At 44.2% G+C, this 25845-nt stretch overlaps 2 protein-coding genes across 4 annotated transcripts in view; one reads left to right on the top strand and one right to left on the bottom strand.

The window, feature by feature from the left end:
* Window positions 1-19162, top strand: part of TMEM255B (transmembrane protein 255B) — a 71849-nt gene extending 52687 nt beyond the window's left edge. For 2 of the 3 annotated variants that reach the window (XM_083801812.1, XM_083801811.1), the window contains 5 exons: window positions 700-780; window positions 4593-4678; window positions 7720-7879; window positions 13519-13662; window positions 18472-19162. In XM_083801812.1, coding sequence (XP_083657938.1) covers window positions 700-780; window positions 4593-4678; window positions 7720-7879; window positions 13519-13662; window positions 18472-18639 — 639 coding nt within the window. In that variant the 3' untranslated portion in view covers window positions 18640-19162. Of the gene's footprint in view, window positions 1-699; window positions 781-4592; window positions 4679-7719; window positions 7880-13518; window positions 13663-17998 lie in introns of all 3 variants that reach the window. The other variant, XM_083801813.1, reaches the window with a different exon arrangement.
* Window positions 19163-22541: 3379 nt separating this feature from the next.
* Window positions 22542-25845, bottom strand: part of GAS6 (growth arrest specific 6) — a 40539-nt gene continuing 37235 nt past the window's right edge. Inside the window, exon 15 of the mRNA XM_083801800.1 lies at window positions 22542-23123. Within this exon, the coding sequence (XP_083657926.1) occupies window positions 22972-23123 (152 nt within the window). The 3' untranslated portion in view covers window positions 22542-22971. The remainder of the gene's footprint in view (window positions 23124-25845) is intronic.

The raw sequence follows: 25845 nt of genomic DNA, 5'->3' as shown, positions 1-25845 counted from the left end.
ATGTGGCCATTCCCCAAGTTCAGGAACACACATCTTCCATCTAGCCAAGGCTATTTCATTGTGTCCTTCCTTTATATCAATTTTTGGAAACTGTCCCAACCCGAGATATAAGTTGTGAGCAATGAATGCATCTTTTGCAATAATCATAAATGGAGAAGTAGGCAAAAGCAAATTTATTGCTAATTACTTCCCTGAATGCCTTCATTTCTTCACTATTCTTTGTTTTGAAGTGTATGTAGTAAGCAGAATGCTAAAGTATTAGGTATTTTGCCCTGTTGTCACTGTGGACGTTGTTAAAATCCTTTAAAAGAAGGTCCCATCAAAGTAATTCTTTGTGCTGGGTAAGAAACTGTACCAGGAAAAAGATTGACTGGGCCGTTCTCACAGAGCAATGCTATTTGACATTGGGGAAGGAAGTATTTAATTAGGGGGGTGATGTCCTCTCAAAAAGGGTGACTGGGACGGAGAAAATTAAATGATTCTTGCATAGCTTAGTGGCAGAGTGAGGAAGGAAAACGTAACCCTGAGGAGATCTGTTCTGGAAAGAAGCCAGCGCTGGAGTGTGCGAGCTGCTTACCCGACTGTCCGCTTTGGCTCCAGCTCTGCAGAGCTGTAAACATCTGGCATGGGGACATGAGACGTGATGCCTTCAAACTCCCTCCAGACCGAGTACTTTTCTGGCTGTTTTTGTCTTTACAGGAACCCAGACCTTTGTATAACAGAAGGTGCCAGTTTTATTCAAGCGGAGTAGGATTCCTGTATGATGCCTACCAGACAGAGGTAAGCAGTCACCTCAGCACACGTTCATTTCTGTAGTACATTGAGGGGCTGGTGAGGAGGGAGGCAGCTATCTGAGAGTGTCTCTGTGCATGTAGGTCATGGGTTGATGGAAACCCAACTGTTTTTTTCTCCCACAAGTGATTCCCCGTCTGTCCAAGCCTCCGATGATTGCAAATCATTACAACCAGTGAGGTTTTGAGTCATCATCAGTGTTTGTATCCAGCACACTACTCTGGGACGGGAACAATTCCTAGTCCATCCATACTGTTTAATAGCTGTCTGGAATGTATTTATCACATTGGCATCTTTCTCTAAGGAGCATTTTGTTGACTTCAAGTGGTATAGGAAATATCTGAAAGAGTCCATTTGCATTGCCCAGAAGACTTCAAATATTCTCTGTATTTATCCAGCACAGGCCAAGAATGTCAGTGGTTTGCATGCAGCTTTTTATTATCGCAAGGACATTAACATGGTAGGAAAAGTGCCCATACCCAAATGGCTAGCCTCCTGAGAAGTCCAGATTTAGTTTCTTCTCCTGTTTTTCACTTTGCTATTATGGTAAATTGGTGGGAGTGAAAAGGAAATCAGGCAGAGTGGGATGGAAAACAAACACTCGTATAACTCACAAGAAGCCAGATGTCCTTCATCACCATTCCTCCCGTTGCTGTGAAAAAGTGTGTGGGGAATGTTGCTGTTAATAATTCTAGACAGGTTAGCAAAGTCTATCGCCAGGCTAAGCAGCTAATACTGCTTAAATCTTGCTGCTAGGGCACCCTGTTGTTGGTTCCAGAAAATGCATGACAAAAATGTTTCAGTGACCTCCTTGCTTAAAGACCTGCTCAAACCAAGCCAGGGTCAGTGACAACAAGCTTTCCTGTAAGTTTTACTCTATCCTCATCTATATTGTTCATGTGCACTCAGACAGAGTCGTGGCCCAAGGAATGATGCTGATTCTTCTAATTAAAGTGCATAGCTGGGGTCACACTGAGCACATCTCCCTGCAGGTGACCCCAGCCTTGGGCTTCTGGCCAGACAGCTTTCCCCGGCTCTGCAGATACAGGCAATGTCTCAAGATGGGCTGCCCTGAACTCCCGTCTCTATTCTGGGCAAAAAGTCCCCTACAAACCTATCTTTTTTAAGGTGCTATTAGTTTGTAATAACATTCCTGTCTGCTTGTCCGCTGATCTAGAGTCAGCATGTGCTAATTCAGAGTTAATGATCCGTGGCATTTGAACTTGGCTTTGGCTTTCCTGAAGTTAGCCAGCTGGTGAGCAGGGGACGTGCTCTGCAGTCCAGGAGAGCACCTAAGCAGGAAGGCAGGTTGTTTACTGAGTGTGAGTTTCCTTTTGATCACCATCGCTCACGGAGTCTGTTGTTTTCAGTTCTTTTCTTTGCTCATAACAGAAACAGTTTGATTTTATTGCAATTACTATGAGGTGAGAACATCTCTTCAATTGTGCTGAGGGGATAGACAAGGCACAAACAGCCAGAACCTGAAAAAGCTAAATGTGTGGTCACTGAAATGAAAAAAATAGGTCTTGACATGCAGGATACCCACAAATGGCCTGTTTCCACCACCCTTGCTCACACCACACAGCAATTTGTTTATTTTGGTTTATCCACTGATCTCCTAAAAAGGAGTGTCTTGCTCTTTGGATGTTTTAAAAATGCAGTGATAAAAATAGACAACTACAGTAACTCCCTTGGCCAAAAATTCAGTATGTCCTGCAGCCTAGAAGCAGCTAAAAACATGTCTAAAATCTTGCCAATCTCCCTCTTTGGTCCTTCTAGCCTTCTGCAGCCAGAAGGGGCAAACTGGCCTTATGATGCTTGGAGAGGGGAAAACTGCTTTTATCTCCTATCAGAAGTGATCCCCAAAGCAGTGCATCAGAAAGAACCGCCTTCTTAGCAACCCACTACATCTAACAAAGTACTCAGATCCCTATCATCCATGTATAATGGAAAAGGGTACTTTTGTCTGTGTGGGTCCTAGGCCATTTTGACCACATACAGAGGGTCAAAACCAAGGTCTTATGTTCCACTCAGTGCAAAGGGACTAGAGCATCACAACAAAATATCTTTGGCAGCAAGTACATTGGCATGGTCCGCTCCAGGGTCAGTTTTCAAAATTCTTTAAGAAATAGCCACGTGTGATATTTCAGTCACTTCTGAGCTGGAGCTGATTAATCTGACATAGTCGTTGACATTGGTGCCCTCTTCTCCTGCAGTAAATTGCAGCTCGGGCTGAGGAAGGCTACAGCTGATTATGCCTTCAGGTCAGCAAAGCCCTTGTGTGAAATTCCAGTACGTTCAAACACAAGAGGAGGAGGTTAATGAAATTAGGTCATGTCTCAGGTTGAGATACTCTTGTGACAAGTGAGACATGTATCAGGCTGTGAACTCCATTTCTGGATTGCAACTCAGATTGGAACTGTCCTTTCGTAACCTAACTTCCACTTTGGGTTAGAACAGCTGATTTGCATTAGAGACTAACTAACCATATGTATAGCCTTGTCCTGGGCAGCAAAGCAATCCTCAGGCATCATCATTTTAACTTCTTTTTAGCTTTATCACCCTCTAGTTTCCACTGCTCAAACAAATCATGCTAAGGACAACAACTGTAGCAAGTCTGAGACCAGCAGCAAGATGAAATTTCTCAGGTGCTGTGTGTAAGACTTTTCTTTCTGCTGGGAACAAACACGTGAGAAGTATAGACAGATGACAGTGGCTGTTTTCACACTAAAAAGGATGCACAGATCCAAAAGTTGGGAGCTGAGAAACGTGGTGTAACGTCTTTGGATACTGTCTCACAGAGGAATGCATTCATGGCAGAGCAGGAGTGAGAATGGCTGACAGATGCTTTTTCAAAAGCAGGCATGTATTCTTGAGCAGCTACTTCTACTCTTTCATTTCTGTTCAATGATGTGCTTTATATGCGTTTTGCAAACGAAATACCTCTCAGTTGTTACAGCACATTCTTTCTATCAAACTAAAAACTATAGCAAGAATGTATTTTCTGTCCTGCTAGCTTTTAAAATGTGACAGTTCTCCAGGATTTCAAACTCAGTAAACTAAAAATCTCAGGAAAAAAAAATAAACAAAAAATTAAAACAAACAAACAAAAAAAAAAAAAAACCACCAACCTTGTGTATAAAGTATTTCAGTTGGTCTACAGTGCCACACAGAAGTGCTATATCCTTACTACATCTAAGGAGTCATTAAAATGATTTCTCGTCTGCGTGGAGAGTGGCTTACGTGCGTCTACCTTTATTGTTCCAACACTTATCTAGAGCCTGTAATTCCTGCTCACACAAATAAATCTTCTAAGTTTTATATCCAAGAGCCTCTGTAAATGGTAATTATTTGCTGGAGTGCTTGGATCTTTTCTAAGTGGTTTTGTTTGTGGGTTTGGGGATTGGTGCTGTTGTTATTCTTAATTACTTCCTTCTTCAGGAGGATGTTACTGAAAAGAAAGAGCTCCCATTTACCAGAAGCTGTTCAGAGAAATTGGCGTTTTTGCCCATTTCCCCACTATAATGGAGTGGTATTTTTATCCACTGCAGTGGCTTGCTGTAGTGTATCCCTCAAGACCTGTGGTCCCTGTGTCACAGCTGTAGGGATCTGCTGTGGACTCTGGGTCTTCAAAATAGCATGGAGCAGTGCAGCAAAGCTGCTGAAAACTCCAGCAGTCCTGGCACACCATCTAGCCACCACAACAGCACATAAAACCTGATGCTGCAGTAGCTGTTTCTTGGGGTCAGTATGCTGCACTGACACACTGAGATTAAAAGTCAATTTCTTCTTTTTGGCAGGTGACGTGTTATACCTTAAACAACAAGTGTGAGCTGAAAGTAAAGAGTAACACGTGCTATTGCTGTGACCTCTACAACTGTGAGAAGTAAGTACCTGTGTGCAGTCAGCGGCCTGTGAGAAGTCCTTGGTTGGTAGTCCTTCCTCCTGAGAGACGGGGAGTTTTGCCCTTCGGCCTGGAGAAGCAGCATGTTGACTTGTATGCTGAGCAATCCAGCTCCTCTGTCACTGAAGCCAGTGGAGAAGAGCTCAGGGGCTATGTGTTAGTGCTGTCATTATTTCAGTATCTTAAAATATATTGATAAGCTTTTTGGTGTGCTATCAAAGTCAACCACTCAGGCATTGCCCTGTCAAGATTTACTGGCGATCTTGCAATGCAGTTTTCTCATTAGATTTAATTAATCATTTTTTTTCTACCAAACTTTGCCAAAGACAAAATAAATGGGAACATAGTGTCCATACAGAGAGATCATGTAGCAGACAAACACAGAGCTCTTTTGTTAGCAACAGCCTCTATATGCATGGGTTTTTACTAAGTTGCCAGTATAGATACAGACGGTCCTGTGTTTCCTGAAGCTGTCCGTTTGACTTCATCATTACTAAAGCATGAGAAGCCAGAAGATAAGAAGTGAGGAAATGTCTGGGTATGCTTACAGAGATCAGCAGAAGGTAGCACAGGGTTGCCATGCGGTGATTTATCAGGAGTACAAGGGTGGTTAGGAAAACTACATCACAGCCAAGCCCACAGGTTTGTAATGTGGAAGATGGATGAAATGAACTCACACAGCTGACTGGCCACCTGGCACACAGAGATTTCAACTGCAAACAGCATCGTCTCTTGCCATAAAGAAGAAGCTGGAGAGAATTTCCCAGGGTTGAGCTTCCGCCTGACTCACTCTGTACAGCTCAGTATCATCTATCATGCACACTCATGCAACCTTTGTAAACCTCTAGCTGACCCACAGTCCCTCTTCTTCCTTTTCCTCTGTGTATTTCCCATCTTTCTTCCTTCCTATGTCTCTTGATGTGTTTTTTTTCTTCCTCCTTTTCACATGCCACCAGTTCTGAATAACCTCAGTCCTCTGTAAACTTTGGCTAGCATGCTACGAGACACGAACTTTTTTGGTGCATGAGAATGAGGCTGGCACTATGAGGTAAAACACAGGGTTTCCGCTTGAAAGAGTAGTTTTTGCCCAGATCCTAACTAAATTAGAGAAGTAAATTTAAATTTGGGACTAGAGGGAAGTCTTCTGTACATATTGCCCAGGCACACAGACACGAGGTGAGTGCAGCTCTATGGAATGGATTAAAACAGCCCAACCCAACACAGAAAAGAACAGGAGTCTTAAAGGGGTGAAAGAATTCAGAAATACCAAATAAATTGACTGAAACTCTTTTGCTTGAAGCGTAATGTAGCAACAAGGAGAGAAGAGGAATCCCCAGCAAGGTGGGGATTGGGCTCTTCTCCCAAGCACCAAGTGACAAGATGGGGGGAAATGGCCTCAAGTTGCACCAGGGGAGGTTTAGGTTGGATATTGGGAGAAATTTCTTTACTGAAAGAGTTGTACAGCATTGAAACAGGCTGCCTAGGGAAGTGGTTGAGTCACCACCCCTGGAGGTCTTCAAGAAACGTGCAGATATAGAACTTAGTAGCATGGTTTAGTGGTGGACTTTAGTCCTGGGTTAAAGGTTGCAGTAGATGATCTTAGAGGTCTTTTCCAACCAGAACGATTCGATGTTCGACATCAAAACTCCTCCTCCATCTCCTCAGTGCCAATTTTCTAATACATTGGGTTTGTTGGAAACATCAGAGACTCATCATTGCTGTGACAGTGTTTAATGATATAATTAAACATGTGTTCTGCCAGTGTAAGCGATCCTCAGTGGACAGCAAGACCTTATGGGAAGAGTAGAGAAGCAGTCTCACTGCTTTACAGACTCAGCACATAGGATGGACAAAGTGAAGCTGCAGGATGTCACGGTCACAGTAAGTGGCTTGGTGTCAGCCACGCAAAAGACCAGTACAGAGGCAGGATTGCAAGTCAGGCACCCTCAGCCTGATGGCAGCTGGAGCTGAGGCTTTATTTAGTTAAGTGACGTCTGGGCTCGTATAGTAGGGCCCAAGTGAACTTGACCATAGCAAATCCACAGTGCCAGAATCATGCCCCACAACAAATGATTTGACATTTCCAGAAATTACTGTGCTTGGCTTGGACCTACCCAGAAGTGTTGTGGGTTTCTCCATGCTGCTACCTTCCTCTGCAGAGCTTTCCCTAACCACAGTCCCCACACCTGCCCCACGTGCTGGGGAGGGGGAACAGAAAAATATTTCACAAACTGCTCGTTTCTGCTTTCCACCATAATCTGATGGCACTTTCCTAACAGTGCAAAACCAGACTTGGCATTTAAAAAATCTTTCCAACTCTTTTCCAGCTGCTCTAGGAGCTCATTAGTGGGCCAGCATTAAGACAGGTACTGGGAAGAACTGCAGAAAATTGTTTTCAAATTTTGCAGTAGAATATTTCTCACTTTCAGAGAGGGAATGAGGATTGACTTCACGACATGCCTGATTTACAGTAACCACTGCAGTGTAGAAATATAAAGAAATAAAATTTTCTGGATAGTACAATCCATAGTTTAAAGGCACATCTTTACCCTGTACTATGTTGCATCTGTTAATTTGGAACTGCAGACACCATAACCAAATGTAGCCAGCTGGCAAAACCTCCCTTCCTGTGGTTGAATTAATGCTTAAGCAACTTGTCTTTCCCACTGTTGGAGATGCCAGCAGATTTCCAGGTAAAGTGGGAAAGAAAGCCACGTTAAACGTTTTAGCTGGTAGCTAAATGGCCAGGGCAGCACCCATATACCAGGACTATCTCTGTGTTCAGAGACCCTTTGCAAAAAAGGAGTCCCAGCTAAACTAGGGTTGGTATTAGTAGGTCTGCATGTTTAATGTTAGCTGAGCAGAGCTTTCTCCAGTTCATCTGAGCAGCGTTCACACCCAAAGGAGGGAGTATAGATTAAGTACTTTGCCAAAGAGAAAACTAAGCAGGAGGGACTCAGACCCTCTGGTGCTCTTTATTTCGTGCAACGCACCGTCGTGACCCCATCTGCGTTCCCTTTCAGCTCAGAGCAGTCCTCCAGCTACTACGAATTTCTTGGTGTGAGCAGCTGCCAGGACGTGGTTCACCTGTACAGGCTGCTGTGGTCCTCCACGGTCCTGAACATCATCGGGTTGTTCCTGGGGATCATCACGGCAGCCATTCTCGGGGCCTTTAAAGACATGGTAAGGCTCGCGGTCTTCTGCCTCCTGTAGTGACTTCTGTGCTTGCTGACGTTATCAAGCGAGTTAGAAAACAAGGAAGCATGAGTGTACAAAGGAGGCACTTTAAACATGTTTCCTGTGTGGTCTGGGAGCCTGGAGTCACATATTTAGGCTAAGCAGTTGCCAGCTGCTCACAGCTAAGTAGGTCAGGTCTGGTCAATACATGAGTGGAGGGGAAAAAAACAGGCGTCTGCATGAACAGATGCTGGCGCTTCACTTACTGACATCTTTTTTTTTTTTTTTCTTCTAATTCAGCACTGGACCTGGGGGCCAGCACAAACTTAAAGCATGCTAGTTGGTAGGTAGCGTAAAGCGCAGTTCCCAGGTGTGACTATTTGTGCAGCTCTTTTTCCAAGAACGGGGATTAACTCTGAAGGAGCTGTCAAGTTTTTATTTAAACAGTTGTATTTGGGTCACATTAATCCTCTGTTGTTGCACTAAGGAGCGCCACTCTCTAACTGCTCCCTGTGCCACACAGATATAAGCTGCTGCACTCAGAAGAGGCTGTGCCAGGAGGGGTAGAGCCGCCAAGAGGCTCCCAATTTACTAGCACTCAGAAGAGGAGATGGTATTTATTCCCCCAAAGAGCTTCCAAACTAAACAGACAGAGGTGTGGGGATGGGGCTGAAATGCAGGAGCAGAAGGGAGGTGTAGTAGCCACGAATGTCTTCTTAATTCCATGGTATTTCAGGTGACTGTTGAGAGGGGAGAGAATTAAATAGAAAGAAAGGTCAAAGGAAAGAAGATAGGGATGGAGCAGGGAAGAGAAAGCAGGAGAACTGAGGGTGATGTGCACCAGGGGGACAGACTGGAGGAGAGGGACTGCTCCGAGCTGGCAGCCAGTGAGCCAAGGACTCGGTCAGACTGGAGGGCGTCCAGGGCTTGCTCCAACCACCCAGCATCTCTGTGGTGCTCCTTCTCCTCCACACAGAGCAGTCTCCACGGCCTTTCCTTGAAATTCACCTTTGTTGAGTTGCAAACATTTGCTGGGACTGCTCCTTTCTCTAGCCTAAGGCAAACAAGCCTCCTGAGCCTTTGCACGTAAGCGATGCGCAGCTGACCCGTGCTTTGTGAGAGGGGGCTCTTGCAAGGAGCTGAGAGCAAACTGCAGCCAGCTAGGCATGAAGAGCCGTGGCTGCTTGAGAGGGGAAGCAGCTTTCCCAGCTTAATTCATCACCTCCCTGGGAGAGGAGGAGTGGCAGAAGGGAAACAGAAGCAGCCCTGGTGGGAAATGAAGGGCAGAGCAGCCACAAGAGGAGGGGAAGGCAGGTGCTATCTAAAATGAGTCTTGATAGAGCAGTGCAGCTTTCCAGTGCTGCTAAGTTCTTTCCTCTTCTTCCTTTCTTTCTTGTTCTTCAGCTGTATGGTGACTAAGATGTCAGTCTGCATCCCTGAACACAAAATTTTTGGGCCCCTAGGAGCCAAGCTTTAATTAGGTATGAAAAGATGAAAGTAAAGGTTTGTTTTAGAGCTGCGTCCTGCCCTGGGATTACCATCTCCAGCCTCTGGGGCCTTGCACAGCCAAGTAAAAAGAAGCTTTTCAGTGCTTCTTCTTTTGGGAAGAAGCCAAGAGCTTTTGAGCCCGAGCTGCTAGTGCTTCCCTGAGGTGTGGAAGGCTGTGGAGAGCCAGGCTGCACCCATGTAATGGCTCACGTCAGTCCAGGCTTAAACAGGATTCGGACTGAAGCTTTGTAGCAGGGTGAGCTCAAACCCAAGCAGATCTCAGTGCTGTGAGGATATCACTGCACTGCCCCCAAGGGACACCAAGCCGAGGAGATGTTCCTGGGAGAACTGGAGTCTCTGTGACCTGGTGGAGTCTCTGTGACCTGGTGCATTCCCTATGCTGGGAAGCAGAGTCCCAGGGCAAGCCCTGGGTCTTCCAACCAGGTGGCAAAAAGCCATGCAAGCAATTTGCAGCAGCTTCCCCCTGGACTTGGCTGGCCTGAGTCTGCTGAGGCTCCAACCTAAAACCTGATCTGAATAAGCTGTTTAATAAGACCTCTGCAGCAGGATTGGGAAAAAAAAGGAAAAAAAGAAAAAGAAAAAAAAAAAGAAAAAAGAAAAAAAACTCACTAGCCTAAGGGGAAGGATGAATTTGTGTCAATTAGCTTAGCACAGGAACCATGCTATGTTTGTGAGAGTGTTACTAAAAGCAATCCAAAATGAAATGACCATTTCTTGCTCCTTTGCTTTTTCAGGGTCCTTTTGAGGTATGTACCATAACTGTGTTGTTGATCTGCTGCTTGCTTTCATTATTAACGGAGTAATTCTTGGGAAAAGTGTGGGGGAGAGAAGGGGAGGGCAAGAAAACATCAAACAGAAGGGAGAGAGAAGGGGGCATGGGATTGAAATAAGAAAAAGCTTTGAAATGTGTGGGAGAACAATTCACTTTCTCTCAGGATGTCACCTTCCCACAGATATGCTCGCTGGCATTTTCCAGGGGGAGCTTTAAAGCCCACTGAAATGCCTCAGGGCATTGCTCTGAGGTTGACTTCCAGAAAACACAAGGCTGGCTGACTAGTCAAACAAAAAAACAGCATGTTTATCTCTGGGAATGCTGGCAGCCGAAACATGCTGCAAAGAAGAGAGTTTGCAAAACAGTGCAGTTGTTTCTAAATCCATCACGTTTCCTGGACAGAAAAAAAAAAAGAAAAAAAAAAAGTGTTGTTTTGGTTGTTGCGTGTTTCTTTCTTGTGACAAATTCAGTGCAGACCTTGGCATGCTTGCCGTGGCTTTGCTGTGTGCCAGAGAGTTGTGCTGGCTTACTGGGAAACCCTTCATCCTTCCCTGACCCCAGGGTATCAGCTCTTGGTGGCCCCTGGGTCACCTTTGGGGCTGTCCCCTGTGATCCCCGGGGGGGAGCTGCAGCCTTTGTGATGGTACCTTCCTTTTCAGATCTGCTGTGAGCCTGGATATAGGATGCTGGCTGGGCAATTATCTTAAAGCCACCTTTAACAAAAAGCAGGTTAAGATGTAATGGAAATAAAAGTGTCCAAAACGGTAAAATGCCCTGATCTTTTCTTACGTGAGAGGTAAAGAAATGCATGAAAAAATTCACTTGCTAGTACAAAGAGTTAATCTAAAACCTCTCTTCCATGCCCTGGTATTCAGCTGATGACTTGGAGATGTTTTCTTGACACACCTTGCCAAGGAATCTGCCTGCCCTGAGTTTAGGGTTGCAGTAATCAGAACAACCTCTGGTCCTGGGGGAGTGTGCTGGCTTTTTTTTTATTATTATTATTTATTTAATTAGCTTCCTCCTCAGAGTCCTCATGGGAATCTGGACAGATGAAATATCATTCCTATCTCTTCCCTCACCCTGCTCAGAAAAAAAGGAAGCTGAAATAAACCTCTAATCACTGAGCTGCTTTCCACATGTTCATATCTTAGCACTCCTGCAACTGAAGTTGCAATCTGCTGTTAAATTCGTTGTGTGGAGCTGCTCCCCGGCTGGAGATGCTTACACTGACAGCGCTCCCAAGTCAGTTAACAGCTTCTTATCTCTTTGACTTGGGTGCATGTTTTGGTTTAAAACATCTCCACCTACCCTTGTGTTTTAGATGACTAATTAAATGTAGTACCACTACTAGAACACCTGATATAGGACTAGAGGGAATGGCCCCAAGTTGCACCAGGGGAGGTTCAGGTAGGAAATGAGGAGACATTTCTTCTCAGAAAGAGCAGTCAGGCACTGGGACGGGTTGCCCAGGGAGGTGGTGGAGTCACCGTCCCTGGGGGTGTTCAAAGAGAGGTTGGACGTGGTGCTTAGGGACATGGTTTAGTGGGTGACATTGGTGGTAGGGGGATGGTTGGACCAGATGATCTTGGAGGGCTCTTCCAACCCTAATGGTTCTGTGATTGTATGAATATCTGCAAGTCATTACTGGCTCCAGGCTGAGACCACATAGTCTGATAATAAGATGCTCGATGAGTGGGTTTGGAGTGGTTGACTCCCCAAATCTGTCTTCTAGGACTGTTGTGATCTTTGTCCTTAGCAATGGGAGAATGTTCCTGCTATTGGTGGAGAGAACGTGAAAGGATTTAGAGGCACTCCTGGAAGGACAGAGACACCTTAGAGGTCCCAGAGCAGAAAGTTGGTAGCAGATTCAGACCAGAAATCTGTATTTCATGTTGTGCAAAACGAGTGTTTCTTGCCTTATGTCCGTAGCCAGAGGGATATGGCTGCTCTCGAGCCTCCCTCCTCCAAGGAAGGACACATTCTGGTTGCTGGTCCTGCCCCAGCCAGGGTGAGACATGTTGCTGGCCTGAAGCTTTTGGATCTGAGGCAATCTCATGAGCTACATCTTGCTACTGCTGTCTGAAAGGCAGCTTCTGTCTTTCTTCTCACCATATTCACCCTTCAGGGCAGGTAGAAAAGAAGTGTTTTGAGGAGAGTACCTTGAAATGAGAGACTTGCCTTCTCACATGAACTAGGGCTTCTGCTTTAACCTCATGTGCTACATCAGTGACCTAGATGACATTTTCCATGTAAAAACACAATTAATGCACCCTTGCCTGAATCACAACATGTATGCTATCTCTGAAGGTTGCAATGGTTCATGTCTCTCACAGATAAGTCTGAAAGGAAATGCCAAAAAACCCCTGGCAGCTGCTTTCAGTATGTGCCTTGCAACCACCATCTTTTATTATTTCAATAAAAAGAAAATTCCATGCTCTCATGTGAAGGAATCTGCTAATAAAAACCAACAGAGTGGAGAGAAACCACTGAGCTGGCCTTAATTTGCAGAGCAGAGGGTCATGAAAATTGTTCACAGAGCTCTGTTGTCCTTCGCAAATGGTTATGTAGCACGGGGTTTTAGGAACACAAGTCCCGTGTCACATTCAACCTTCTATTTTGTTTGTGCTTTTTTGCTGTTGTTGTTTTGTTGTTGTTTTTTCCTAATTTTATTGGTTGGTTTAAAATGAGCTATTACTTCCTCCTGCAAATTTTATCTCACATTGTGGTTAAGGGACGTGCCAGTAGAGCCACGGAATATGATCAAGGAGTCAATTCAACTCTGATACAGATGAGAATCCTGATTTTGTGCAGTAGAGATGAGATATGCATGTAGGGAGTGGTATTGGAAAGCCAGCAGAAAACTCCGTAAGTAAGAGAAAGCTGTGAAAGACAAACAAGTGGTCTGGACAGAGAGGTTTTCACAGATCCGTGTAGGAAACTGGTAAGAAAAGACACAAGGGCATCAGGTAGTTGCTATTGGAAAGAGTCTGCAGCAAAGTGTGAAGGAAGGGTTGCTGGAGTGGATAAGACGAGGCGGTTAGAGCTGTATGCTGTGCCTTTCAGGGTGTCTCTGGTCTGGAGCCCTGCCAGTGCTTCTGTAACTGGTGCTAGGGAAGCACCAGCAGTCTTTTTTTCCAAGGGAAGAAGATTAAAATAGCTGTGTAATTCTGGCCAGAAAATTCACTCCAGATACGCACTCTTCTCATTATGTCTGTCACTTTTTTTTTTTTTTCGGTAGTACTGGCGTTATGCTGGAAAATAGGAAGTTGTTAGTTATTTGTCACTTCTCCTGTTGGGACCATTTCCTGCTCCAGACCCCTCTGTGCTGTGCTGATAAATTGTTGTTTTCTTTGCTCAACAGGTACCTATGTCCCAAATTGCTTTCAGTGCTGCACCTCCTCCTCAGATCCTGTACAATCCTGCCCAGCAGATCCTGACGTATGCTGGGTTTTGTCCTTCAGCTGCAACTATTTCTACGTATCCATCCTACCCGTTGCCTCTTCAGGTATAGTACAAAATGGTGCCATTTACTCCATCAGAAAACCTTGAGCTGCTTCTCAGTACAAACTCTGCAGTGGTAGGTCTTGGCTCCTGCAGGGTCTGCAACAAGGTTGTTGGATTTCAATGCCCAGACTTGCCTCTGGGATGATTTAGCCTGGGACCAGTTCATAGGTCTGTTCCTAGATTTCAAATTTTCTCTGGTTGTCCTTTGGACTCTATCTGTTGGCCAGGAATCCCTATGTGGGATTAGAGCTGTGTTGTGGCAGCCACAAAGGTGAAAGCAGCCCTTATGTTGGGCCAGGTAAAGCAGGAGCAGAGGCATATGGGGAAGCCAAAGAAGTATCAGTTATACAGGATTTGTCAGAAAGGTTTACATGCCTTCGTCCATGTTACTCAAAGTATGGGAATCAGTAGATGAGGACTCGTCAGACGGAAAGGAAACAAGAAAGGGGAGGAAATAAGAGGTCTGTAAAACTGAGTGATATGGAAAGGACTGTGGCTCGATGTTAGTGATAACTACTCATCACACAGTTTTGGTTGTACCGATAGAGCTTTTTGGTGGCAAGACAAGCCAGAAGGAGGAAGTGTTTTTACACACCAAAGAAGATTCAAATGCCACGGGATGTTGTAGAAGAGTATAAATGAGGGGTTAGGGGCACAGTCCATCAGCTGGTTTTTAACACAGTGAGTCCAGCCCAGAGCTGGCCTGGAAAAAGCGGTGAGTGATGCTGAGGGTGGTGGTTGCTTTTCTTTTGGCCTAAGTAGCCTGGTGACAAGACAGTCCTTGACCCTCCTTTATGTGAAGGGTTTGAACCTTGATCACCTGCTCCTATTACAGCTGGCTATCAAATAGCTTCAGTGGAGAAGGCACCATCAGTCCCACCGCCAGGGACCCTCTGTGGAGCACAGGCAAGACTAATTCCCTCCACAGAAGGTCCCTGGCAGCATGCCCCATGAGCTAGGTGCCTTGTGTCCTGAGAGGACTGTTGTGGGAGGTAAATGCTCATGCATACTTGGCCAGCCACAGTGGCTCCCTACTTAACATGGGTGTTACTCAAAATTTCTCTTTTAGGACACTTGTCTCTCCCCCTGCACAACATCTAGGTGTCTGTACTCAGAGTACGCGTGCTCTGCAGGCCCACGCTGGTTGCTGTAACTCTCCCTTGTCCCTCCCTCACAGAGCTGGAAGGCCAGCAGTGCTCCTAGCCATGGCGGGGCCTTGGGCCTGGCACGACGGGCACCAGTCACCGTCATGGCTGGGCTCGGACGGTGCAGCACAGATCAGGCAAAGTGAGATGAAGAACATTAGGGTTATAATATAAAAATATATAAATAATAAAATTGGTAAATAGCTGTAGAGACACTAGAGAGATTGCTGGCATTTTTTAGGTTTTTAAATCACAATAAAGCTGGTTTGTTCAGTCCAATGCCTTGTTACACTTTGGCTGTCTACTGTTAGACCAATGGGTACTGCATGTTTTGTAATTCTTAATAGAAAACACTTCATGTTTAGCACGAGCTGACTGTGGATCAACTCCCCACAGCCTCCCAGGCCACATCTCCTCAGGGCCAATGACCACCCACACCGGTGAACTGTTAGCATCCTCCTGGCATGGGTTTGGCCCAGACCATCTAATAGTCTCCCATCAACACCTAGGAAGGGGTCAGGAGCCAGCAGGAGCAGTGGACCATTCCTGGTTGGTGGTGTGCATACAGAGAGACACACTGGTTTGGTGGTAAGAGTTCAGCTGTATGGATGTGGTATGTGCTGTGCCAGTTGGCTTCACAGCCAAAGAACAGTCCTTGGCACATTTTAATAAATAAGATAATGGGGCCAGGCACTTTTGGAGACCACTGATTGAGAGGAAAAAAAACAGTACACACGGAGATCTTTTTTTTGTTTGCTTTTAGCTGAAAAGCTGTGCTGTTCTGCAGAGTTCAGTTAGCATGTAGCCAAGAATAGAGAAGGGGATAAACAGAGACGAACGAAAGCAATGAGGCTGAAAAGATGCATGTAAGTAGTGTTGAGGATCAATTGTAATTGTTCAGTCCTGTGTCCACTGAGAAACAGAAATATTTACCCCCAAATTCTTAACTGCATTCCAAAATAAACACTTTTTTTCCCCCTAGATTTCTACTTTTTCTAAGAAGCGCGTTCATTTGTCTTCTCTCCCCTTCATAACACTCAGGGGCAGACACCACCAGCTGTCCTCAAGCCAGGAGAGGTTAGCAAGAAGTACTGGGCTCCAAAAGGGAAAGCACTTAATCCTTTTCTTGGAAAAGAAAAAAAAAAAGTCAAGCAGCTTTACTACATGTATGAGCTAATTACATTGTAGTTTAGAGAGAATCAATTTCTGCATCAGCATTCAGCATAATGGAACAGTTATGAGTTAAAAATCGTAATAAACTTACACAAAGTTACAAAAGGGTGAATGTGAGAAGCAGGCCTGATTTTGAACAGCCAGAAATGTCAAATAACGTGCACATCCATTGAGAGCTGTAAGCTGAACCCATAGGGCTGGAGGCCTTCATAACCCATCTAAGTGCTCCAAGCAGCTAGTGGCCTGGTGCCTAGCTGCTGAATTCAGGCCTTCACAAGCCCTGCTCAGCTGGTTCTGGTCCTTAAGGCAACTACAGGCTTTGTGGCTGGGATTCAGCTGGCTAAACACAGGGACTGTTGACATGTAGGGATCTAGTGCTGTGTGATAATGAAATCAAGTAGCCACCTGGCCCCTGATGCTGCTCTAGGAGGGTCCAGGTCCTGTAGTCGCTGTACCACCTCTGTGTGGACATCTGGCATGCCCTATGACATCCCAGAAGGGCTAGACACTCATATGTGGGCACCTGAATTAAGATCTAGATGTCTACAGTGTAAAAGACTCCACCCGAGCAGGTCGATCCTTCAGAGTCCACAGAGAAAGCAAGGCACTTCTCATATGTGGCTTATCACAGGTGAAAGATGTATGAAGCGCATGGTATGAACGCACCCTAAAGTCCTTTCCACTGACCAGGGGTGGGAATCAGTTTCTATGCTGTGCACTTAGATGTCTATGTCATTGAGCCCTCAATTGTCTAAAGATACAGCACCTGAGATGACCTAATATTTGCAAGACATCCATGAAAGGCTGGCTGTTGGCCAAAGGTCTATGTGAGACTCGCATGTACTTCTGGAACAGCACCCAGAGGTCTGATAGGGTGCCCACGGGCATCTCAAAAGTATAATGTTTTTGATTCCAGGTGGATCAGAAGCCTGGCTGGGTACCCAGAGGGTGACAGAGCTCACAGGGGCACTCTCAGGGCAGCTCTCCCATGCAGGCCCCACACAGTTTGAGGTGACACTGAGTGTGCTGATGGCCAGCCCCAGCAGGAGCGCATCCCTGCATCCTGTCCACGTGTGAAGCCCAGCTGGAGGCCAGCATCTCACCCTCAGGCCTCATTCCTTTTCCAGTGACCTTGCTAACTGTACAGCGAGGCAGGCCCCATGACACACCTCTCTCTTCAGCATTCCCTTTGGCTCCCTGCTTTGGCTAAACATCATTCCTAAGCACCTGCATTTCACAATGACCTGCACCTGCCCCAGTCAGGGTCACACACGTGGTGGCTCAGCTCAACTAAGACTAAGATCTGTTCTTAATCTTCTGCTGAATTCAGTATCTCACTGAATAACTGCTTGCTGGACAGGCAAACAAAGTCTTAAAAAAAATAAAATCACACCTTGAGCTGGTGCCAAACCAGCTTAGTTTACCTCATAGTTTGTCCACAAGCAGAAGTCAGCCAAATACAAAAACAGAGGTGACACCAGGAATGCATTTTGACGAAGTTGTAACCAGCATTTCATTTGTTTACCATGGCATGTGGTAACAAAATCACTCATCCCTTACTGGTACAGGTCAGTCACAGCCAGTCTTGGTAAGAGGCCTGCCAACTGGTCAGGTAAATGATGAGCTGTGCAGGGGCTGCTGGGGTTGTGAAAACAACACAAAACAAAACAGAAAATGAAGTATAAAACCCAATAACTACATTTGGAGCTGATCTAGCCAGCAGGTCTATAGGTATACTTGCACTGCCTCCTGCATAGTTACGGTGCATAAACGACCTTCCTGTCACAAAGTCCCCTTTCTTCTAAGTCCCCCCCCCCGTGGCAAGGGGACTGGCAGCCCTGGGCAGCTCTGAGATGCCACCAGCCAAGTATCAGCCCTTGTACTGGCTTTGTAAATGATGACTACTCATTTTTTTAGCATGGTAAGTACCCAAGACAGCATTGTTTGCTTGCCTGGATTTTACATTTCCCTTGAAATAGATCCATGTTTACTATTTTTTTTTTTTTTTTTAAATTCCAGGCATTTTAGGCCTGAACTTGAAGGGAGCTGAGCCCAACTCTTCTGGTGGAGCCCATGGACTGGCATGTGTTGGCATGTGAGGGGAGGAGTGAAATCCTGACCCTCTTGAAATCAATGGCAAAACTTGATTTAAAGTAGTGGTAGGATTTTATCCAGAACAAAAGTCCCTAGATGCATCCTTTTGTTTTAATAAATCCTAGTTGTCATTCAGCATGGGCTGCTTATTTTTCATGCCTCTTTGATGCACAATATCTATTAAAAATGACTTGGATTACAGGTGGAATCTGTCTTCTTTCACTATACACTGTAATTGCTATCCTTAAACAGATTCTCTAATACTGAAGTGAGTGTTGTGCTGCAATGCATGAGAAGTTTAACGGTGGGACATAATACTGACATGGTAAACACTTAAATCAGAGCCACAAACAGGATCATAATCATTTATTGAAGTGTTTTTCTTTGTCTATATACAGCCTGCCAGCAATTTTCCAGGAACATCATCTACTGACATTTCTTTATCAGAAGAAACTCAGCCTTCTTCTCAGTCCAGCTCCAACTACGGCCTTCCCCCCAATGCTCCACCCCTCTATGCACCGACTTACTTCTTGCCTGGAGAAAAGCCTCCACCGTATGCACCGTAGGACAAAGAATGTATTTTAGGTAGTTGGTAGGCTTCTTTGTTTTTAAGAAACCTTTGGAAACCCTGCGCTGTGCAGGCACTAGACTTACAAAGGAACCCACCACAGAGTGTGTCACGGCCACTCTGCTTTTAGCCACATCTCACCAAGCAGAGCAGAAACCTGGAGATGTCAGGGCAGGCACATCACCAGCAGTGTGACAGGTAACCACCTAGTTTGCCTGCAGTCAAATGCAGTATTGTTTTCTGGCTACCGTGAGTTTTTCCTTCTCCATATATTGCAGAGTGATTTTTCTTCAAGAGGAGAAATGAAGAAAACACTCTGGATATGTGTTCTGCTTTCATAGACCAGTATAGAGGGGTTCTAGTCTGTGTTGTCTGAGTGGGTAGTCTGGAGCTCTCTGAGTAAATCACTTTGGGTAGGAAGAGCCTCGGTGTTTGTTTGCTTGTAGTATTTATTTAAGAACCCTTTTTTGGTGAAAGAGTTGTACCAATAAAAAATGTGTGGCAATTATTTTGCAATAAAATTGACTGTGTATATTTATGCTGTACCTAAGGCTGTTATATTTATGAGAACAGAAAAACCAAAAAAAGCAGAGGGAAAACTACCCTACCAAATACTTCCCTCAAGTTTCAAACCGAAAGGTTAATTTTACTGGATTTTTTTTTAAGTTTGCACTTCATGCCAGTCTAGTCTGCATAGTAAAATGTCAGGAAAGCGCGCTAAAGGTGAATTTCCAGACAGATGTTTAATCTGCACTTTAGTGTTGGAATTAATTCCTTTCTAGTCAAAAGAGGATCACAACCAAAACCACTCCCTGTGAACCCATTATTTAAGTTTAACAAGGTCTGGTCCAGTAATTCTGCAACCACTGAAAGAGAGGTGATGAAGGGTCAGAATTCCTTCATAATTTTTCCCATTGTACAGAATTGGAAATACTTCGACAAGGCTAAGTGGCAATACTTGTAAAAGTGCCTTTGACAGGTTCAAAGTTGTGTGCACCCTGTCCCCTTTCTGTACATCATATTGGCTGAGATCCCTCTTGGAGCATGGCTTTCATATTTAGTGGCAGGAGTGGCTACACAGGCATTAAAACCCATCAGATTACGGCACCACGCCACTGCATTTTGCTCCTGGAAGAGCGGTGGTGCTGCTGCTTGCTCTGTAGATCTTACAGTCTAGACAGCAATGAAGCTATAGATATTTTCTGAAAGGCCAAAGAGCAAAGCAAGGAAAGGAAGGTATTTCTCATTAGCTTTTTAAGCAGCTGCTTCATATTATGGAAATATAAAGAAACACTATATAAACAAAACCAGCCTACTTGACAGTTTCCTTTGAAAGGAAGTGACACCATCAGACCAGCTGAAAATAGACCAAAGAATGATCATCCTTTTACATAATACTTTCCACCTTTCAAGGATTTCTGTTAATTCATGTGCTGTACCTCTATGTATAAAAAACAGATTCAGAACTAATACAAATAAAGTCAGAGGTTAATTTATATGGACCATAAAAAACATACTGTATTCCATCTTCTTTTTCTGATATGCAAAGTTTTAGGCCAGTGATGTTACCGTTGGTGACAAGGTGCCTTACTTGTATTGTTGACGAGGTCAGTGATATGAGCTAGGTTAAGAGAAACAAAGTCAGAGGGGAGACTGCTGTTTACTTCTACTCATGAATTCAACACATCCAAAATGCTTAGTTCTTGTGTAAATGCATGCTTGAAGAGCACGATCACCCTAATCATGCACTGAGTGGAACAGGAGTGGAACTGCATATGGACTTATTTTCAGTTACTATGAATACTCCCTGGGGAACCACCTGGGTTCATTTCAGGGCACTTTTGGAGTCAAAAAAAACCACCCCCGACTTGGTCCCTTTGAGTTGAGCACCTAGACTGCAAACAGAACAAAAATGAAATCAGTGTTTCTCTTGGGTTGAAGCACAGTGATTGAGGAGGAATGAAGGAATGCTTATCATTTTATTTCCTCTTCTCAATGATATATAGAAGTAGCTGCCTCTTCCTCCAGTGTTAGGTTATTAAAAGCAATCAAGCTTGACACAAAAGCCCTCCCCTCCTGCCTCCCTTTCTGTAATTCTCCAGACTTGCAAACTCTGGCTTTTTCTTCTAAATCACATTTTGGTTGGAGTTTGTTGTAGTCTATGCAAAATATCTTCTCATACATGCACAGATATGCACAATCCTGGCGATATTTTTAGCTCTGAATTAGATTGTTATTAAAAAAAATGAATTATAGTCTTTTTCACATAATACTAAGCCTGAAACTGCAGACTACCACAATGTACCACAAGATTCGCGTTTCCAGTATCTGGCTTCATAAACAGTACCGCTTACATTAACACAAAGGTCAGACATATTTGTGATTCATTTATGCCACATGTTATTTTTTGGGGATCTACCACAGAAACTATACAAAAAATGCTAGACATAAGACTGCTTTGCTAACATGCTTCCTTTGAAAAGAACAAAGTAAAACGGGGTTTGTTTCATCTACTTGGTTTAAGAAATAGTAGGTGCCATCCAAGTTTGTACTGTTTTCATTAGAGCTCCTCCAAGTTAAAAGAATGGGAGACGTATTTTGGTGAAGTACTAAAATAACCAGGAAAAACAAACAGAAAACAAACCACCACACTGAGGAAGTGCTACTCACCACAATACCTTCAAGATTCCCTGCCCTCACTGGAATAATAAGCTGATGTTTCTTAGGTTCTCCATCACATTCCAGGCTGATCCATATCATTGACTATAACAGAAAGCACTCCTGCACATAACTTGGTATCCCTTGCTCAATAACAAAAAGTGAACGTATGGAGCTACTTCTGGGTTTTCCTATCCATGCACAGTCCACCAGTGAGTCTGTCCCTGTTATTACTGTCTAGTTAGCAATTATCCTTCCAAACTGGCATCTGGTCATTCCTGAGTGTAAAAAACTTTTGTCAGCTGGGATACAGTGGGCATAGTCTTGCCCTGCCTCTGTTCTTTCCTTTGGGACAGTTACATCTCCACACCTTGGTCACTTACCTTGTCACGTGTGGTTTATTAGGTTAATCCATCATCTCTGTATTTGACTAGGCAAAACACAGCGTAGAATGGCTGGGAACAATTTATAAAAAAAAACCTGTACTATTAGACCTTTTCCATATTAACCCTGTGAAGCATAGGGTGACCTTAGCCACCCAGGGTTCGGATATCCACCACGGCATACCTCTCGTTCTCGTTTCTTTAACCCATTGGAAAGCAAGGAAAAATAAAGCAAGATTCAACTGCCTCAAAGCAGGCTAGGCAAAGCCTGCCCCAGCAGCACTAGGATAGTTTAAAAGTTAAATGCACTTTATGGCTCTACAGCCTCTCCCAAGTAAACCCACAAGCATATTCTCACCACACTGCAATTCAGCCTGGCTAACTCTCAGAATCACAAGCCTCTGTGCTCCCGTTAGGCTCATGGTGAATGAGCCAACCTAAAAATTAAGCAGCAAAAAAATGTCATCACCACTTAATATTCCCAATTCTCAACACCTCATCATTTGCTTCAGTGGTTATTGACACAAAAGCCATATGGCTTTCAGCTTATGAGTCTTTTCTTCTAATTGTTTCCTGCTGACCCAGTTTTTTTTCCACTCTCTGTTGACCAAGAGTTTTTCTAAAGGTCACAACTGAGTCTTCTATCTGTGGCACCAGAAAAAAAAAAACGTAGCAATAATAATAGCAGCAACCGTACGCTTTCCAGCCCAAGGATATGTAATACTGACACAAACACATAACCCCCCCCCTCCAAACAAATTGAAACAAAAAAAAACCACTAGTGTAATCTCCACATCAGGCATAGCCTGAGTCATCATCTCCAAATAGCATAGTACAGAATAATTGGAGTACAGGTAAATTAAAAACTTGTATGTAAATATTTTATTCTCTCATACTTTGCAAATCAGAAAGCAGTGTTGGTAATAAAAATAATACAGAATTATTATTTTTCTTCCAGTCCACACTCATATATTACCAGGTTTTCCACATTCCGGATAGAACTGTCTCTTACAGTTTAAACATGACGTTCATTTAGGTATATTCTGTACTTTTGGCCTATTTAATATTAGTCTTCTGAACTATTTACAAATATATTACAACCTTTAAACCTCAAAGCAAAGGAGTATTTCAATAATCAATCTGACATAAGGATCAGTAGCTCCTACATAACTTCAGTGTTTAAGAGAAACTATACACGCAGTGCGGTAGGTCTGAATAATTTATATCTTTAAAAAAAAAGAAAAGCATTGAAAGTTTCCTAGTATAAAACTTTCGCATTGCAGTGGTACCTACGGACCCGCCTCAACTGGAGGACAAGAGTGTGACGTGATGTCGCTGTGCTTGTACAGTGCCTCGTCCAAGTCCAGTGCCTTGCTGTTCAGCTTCACAGTCATGCAGCCGTGGTAGAACGCCGTGACCGGAGTAGAGGTGACAGGAACATCTGTGCCAAAGGGGAGACAAGCATCTCTGGAGGCCTGTTTTGCACGAACACCTGTCCTACCTATGCTCCGACGATCATCAGTAAATTCAAACTGACCCCTTCTCTGCGCCAGGCTTTCTGCCTTCTCCCTGCCCCTCTCACCAGAACACAGGAGCACGATCCCAAACGTAGGCAGAATGCCCTCTGCTCTTGTGCACTGCACCCTTCCCCAGCTGCTCTGCCTCTGTGCAAGGCTTCCAGCACTGACGAGACCATGCTGCTGCCCAGCAGCGAGGCTTCACTCCACTCACGCCAGAAACACCGTGTTCACACTGCTTTCCATCTTGATGGTTTCTCTCCCACTATGTTGGTCTTTCCCTCTATACGGTCTTCAGAGGAGTTGTTACAGCCTCCTGTAATGTCATTCCTCTATCCAAAATATTTGCCAAGATATTATAGGATGAACACGACAGGAAGGCTCCTCCTATACCCAGCACCTACCACTTGCTGCAGCCACCTTTTCCACTCTGTGGTTATGCTGAGTATCACCAGCACGAGGAGGCTGCTGGCATTCACCAGAAAGATGCTGCAATACAGAGTTGGTAAGACTAATGCCACTTTTTTTTTCTATGGAGATCCACTGGTGACATGCTTTAAATCAGTTTACGAGAGGCAGAAAACAAATAGCAAGGAAGAAGAAACTAAGTAAAATCCAACAGACTAGGAGAAATTAGTCAAGGCTATTACTAACTTCTGCAACATCACTTACACACTGACCTTAAATAAACAAACAAAAATTAACGTGAACCGTGTCCTCTACCCTTCCCCGAAGGTTATTAGCTTACTTACAACCCAAAGCTGACCCAGCTGTGCTGGTTGTGCAATGGCAAGCAAGGAATGTCTCAAAGATTAGGCAGCCTCCCGGTGAGGCAGGTAGCAAAGCAAGCCCCTTATCTCTACACTGAAGCAAGGACGACGTGAACAATAGGTTGTCCTGTTGGTCTGAGATTATATGCCATTTAAAGGGTTCTGCCAGGCCAAATTCAACACTGATGTAATCAAACACAGCTCACACTGAGGCGGACTCCAGGACTGAGTGAGAGAAAGAGTATTTGTGTGGGATTTGTAAGCCACAAATAGATACTATAAATTTTTCAGCTTTCTGGCTGAAAAACACCATCGCTTGGTGCTTGCTTAAACAAATGATTTCAGCTATTTCCTGTTCCTCCCTGTTTACCAAATTTTATCTCTGGAGTCTGCTTAAGATAACTGGACTGTTACAAAGAAGTGGGCCTCTGTGTTATAGTACCTCACATGAATTTAAACTAAATTTTGACTCAGAAGAAGTTGACAGCGTTGGCCTCATGGCTTGAACTCATCTAAGGAATCATGCAGATTGCTGTTACATGTGCCACACGGCTTAAGGAAGGACAACATGGGCTGGATGAGTTGGATTTATAAGATACTGTCAAAAACAAATATAAAAAGGATTTTTTTTTATATGTTACAATTGCAAATTGGGTCAAATACATACTTTTCTGTTGTGACTAGAAATGGATCTGTCTGAATGGGGTCCTGTAAAGACTGAGAAGGCTTGTTTAAAGGCTCATTTACCAGCTTGGTATACACATTGCCTGGAAAAATGCCTATGCATCATATAAATTACATAGTTCAGGATTTATCCAAATTGAAAACACCGTAAAAAGCTAGTAAATGCCTATAAGTTCCCTCTTGTCTCTGAAACTCTAAATAATACTTCTTCTACACCTGCAATCTTACCTGTACTTAGTATGGGACAAAATGCATATTTTGACCCAGGATTCTTTATTTATTTATTGCAAATGGAATAAAGAGATTAAATGTGATTGGTTCTTTTCCACAGGGTAAAGAAGTAGGGGAAAAAAACAAAAACAAAATAACGTTACTAAAATCTGAATGAGCCAAACTCCCTTAGATCTGATCATTTGATACAGTTATTTAACCCAGAGTTATGAATCCAACCAAAGTGCTGAAATGTTTATTCGTCTGGCAAGGAACAGCACTTCTCAGCGCAAGCGTTGGGTTCCACTCGATGGTAAAAGCAGACCAGAGGCAGCAAGTCCTGCTGATGAGTACAACAGATCAAAGGGTGAAAGCAGCTAAATCTACAGAAGCCAGCTGGGTCTGAGAGCAATAGTTATGATACTTCCCACCTAGTCCTAGGTAATTAAAAACTGTCTTTCACCCAGCACAGTTAGTCTGAGCCAACCACAGACAACTCAGGACAGGTACAGAATGGAGTTGGTTTTGAGTTGTGCATTCGAGAGCGACTTGAAAGAAAGCAGGTTACTTCCCTTGCTTGTACAATGGCACTGTCACACAGTGCAAAAGGCCACATTTGTGGACTCAGCATTGTTTGTTCCTGCCAGCGTGTGAACTCCCCAAAGCGTCCCTCCTCCCCCTTTTCGGTGTGACTACGAAATATTTACATCACTGGCATAAATATTCTGTAAGCTTGCACGCATGGTGGCAACAGTCATGCCATGTGCCCTAGTGTACACTGCACCTCAGTCACTCTGTTCCAGCTTGACTGCTTCAAAACCTACCGAGAGGCCAACACTGCTCCCTTTCCCTTGCTTGGGCGAGTAAGGGCAAGATTTTGCTTAGCTGCTCGCAACAAAATAGGGTGGACTGCTATGTGTCACAAACACAAGTGTTTCTTTAATTGCATTCCTCAGCACTAGGGACTGATAAACCAGTTCAG

Source organism: Anser anser, assembly GCF_964211835.1.
Source record: "Anser anser genome assembly, chromosome: 1".
Lineage (NCBI taxonomy): Eukaryota > Metazoa > Chordata > Aves > Anseriformes > Anatidae > Anser > Anser anser.
The sequence above is the reverse complement of the archived record's forward strand: the minus strand, read 5'-3'. Positions and strand labels throughout refer to the sequence as shown.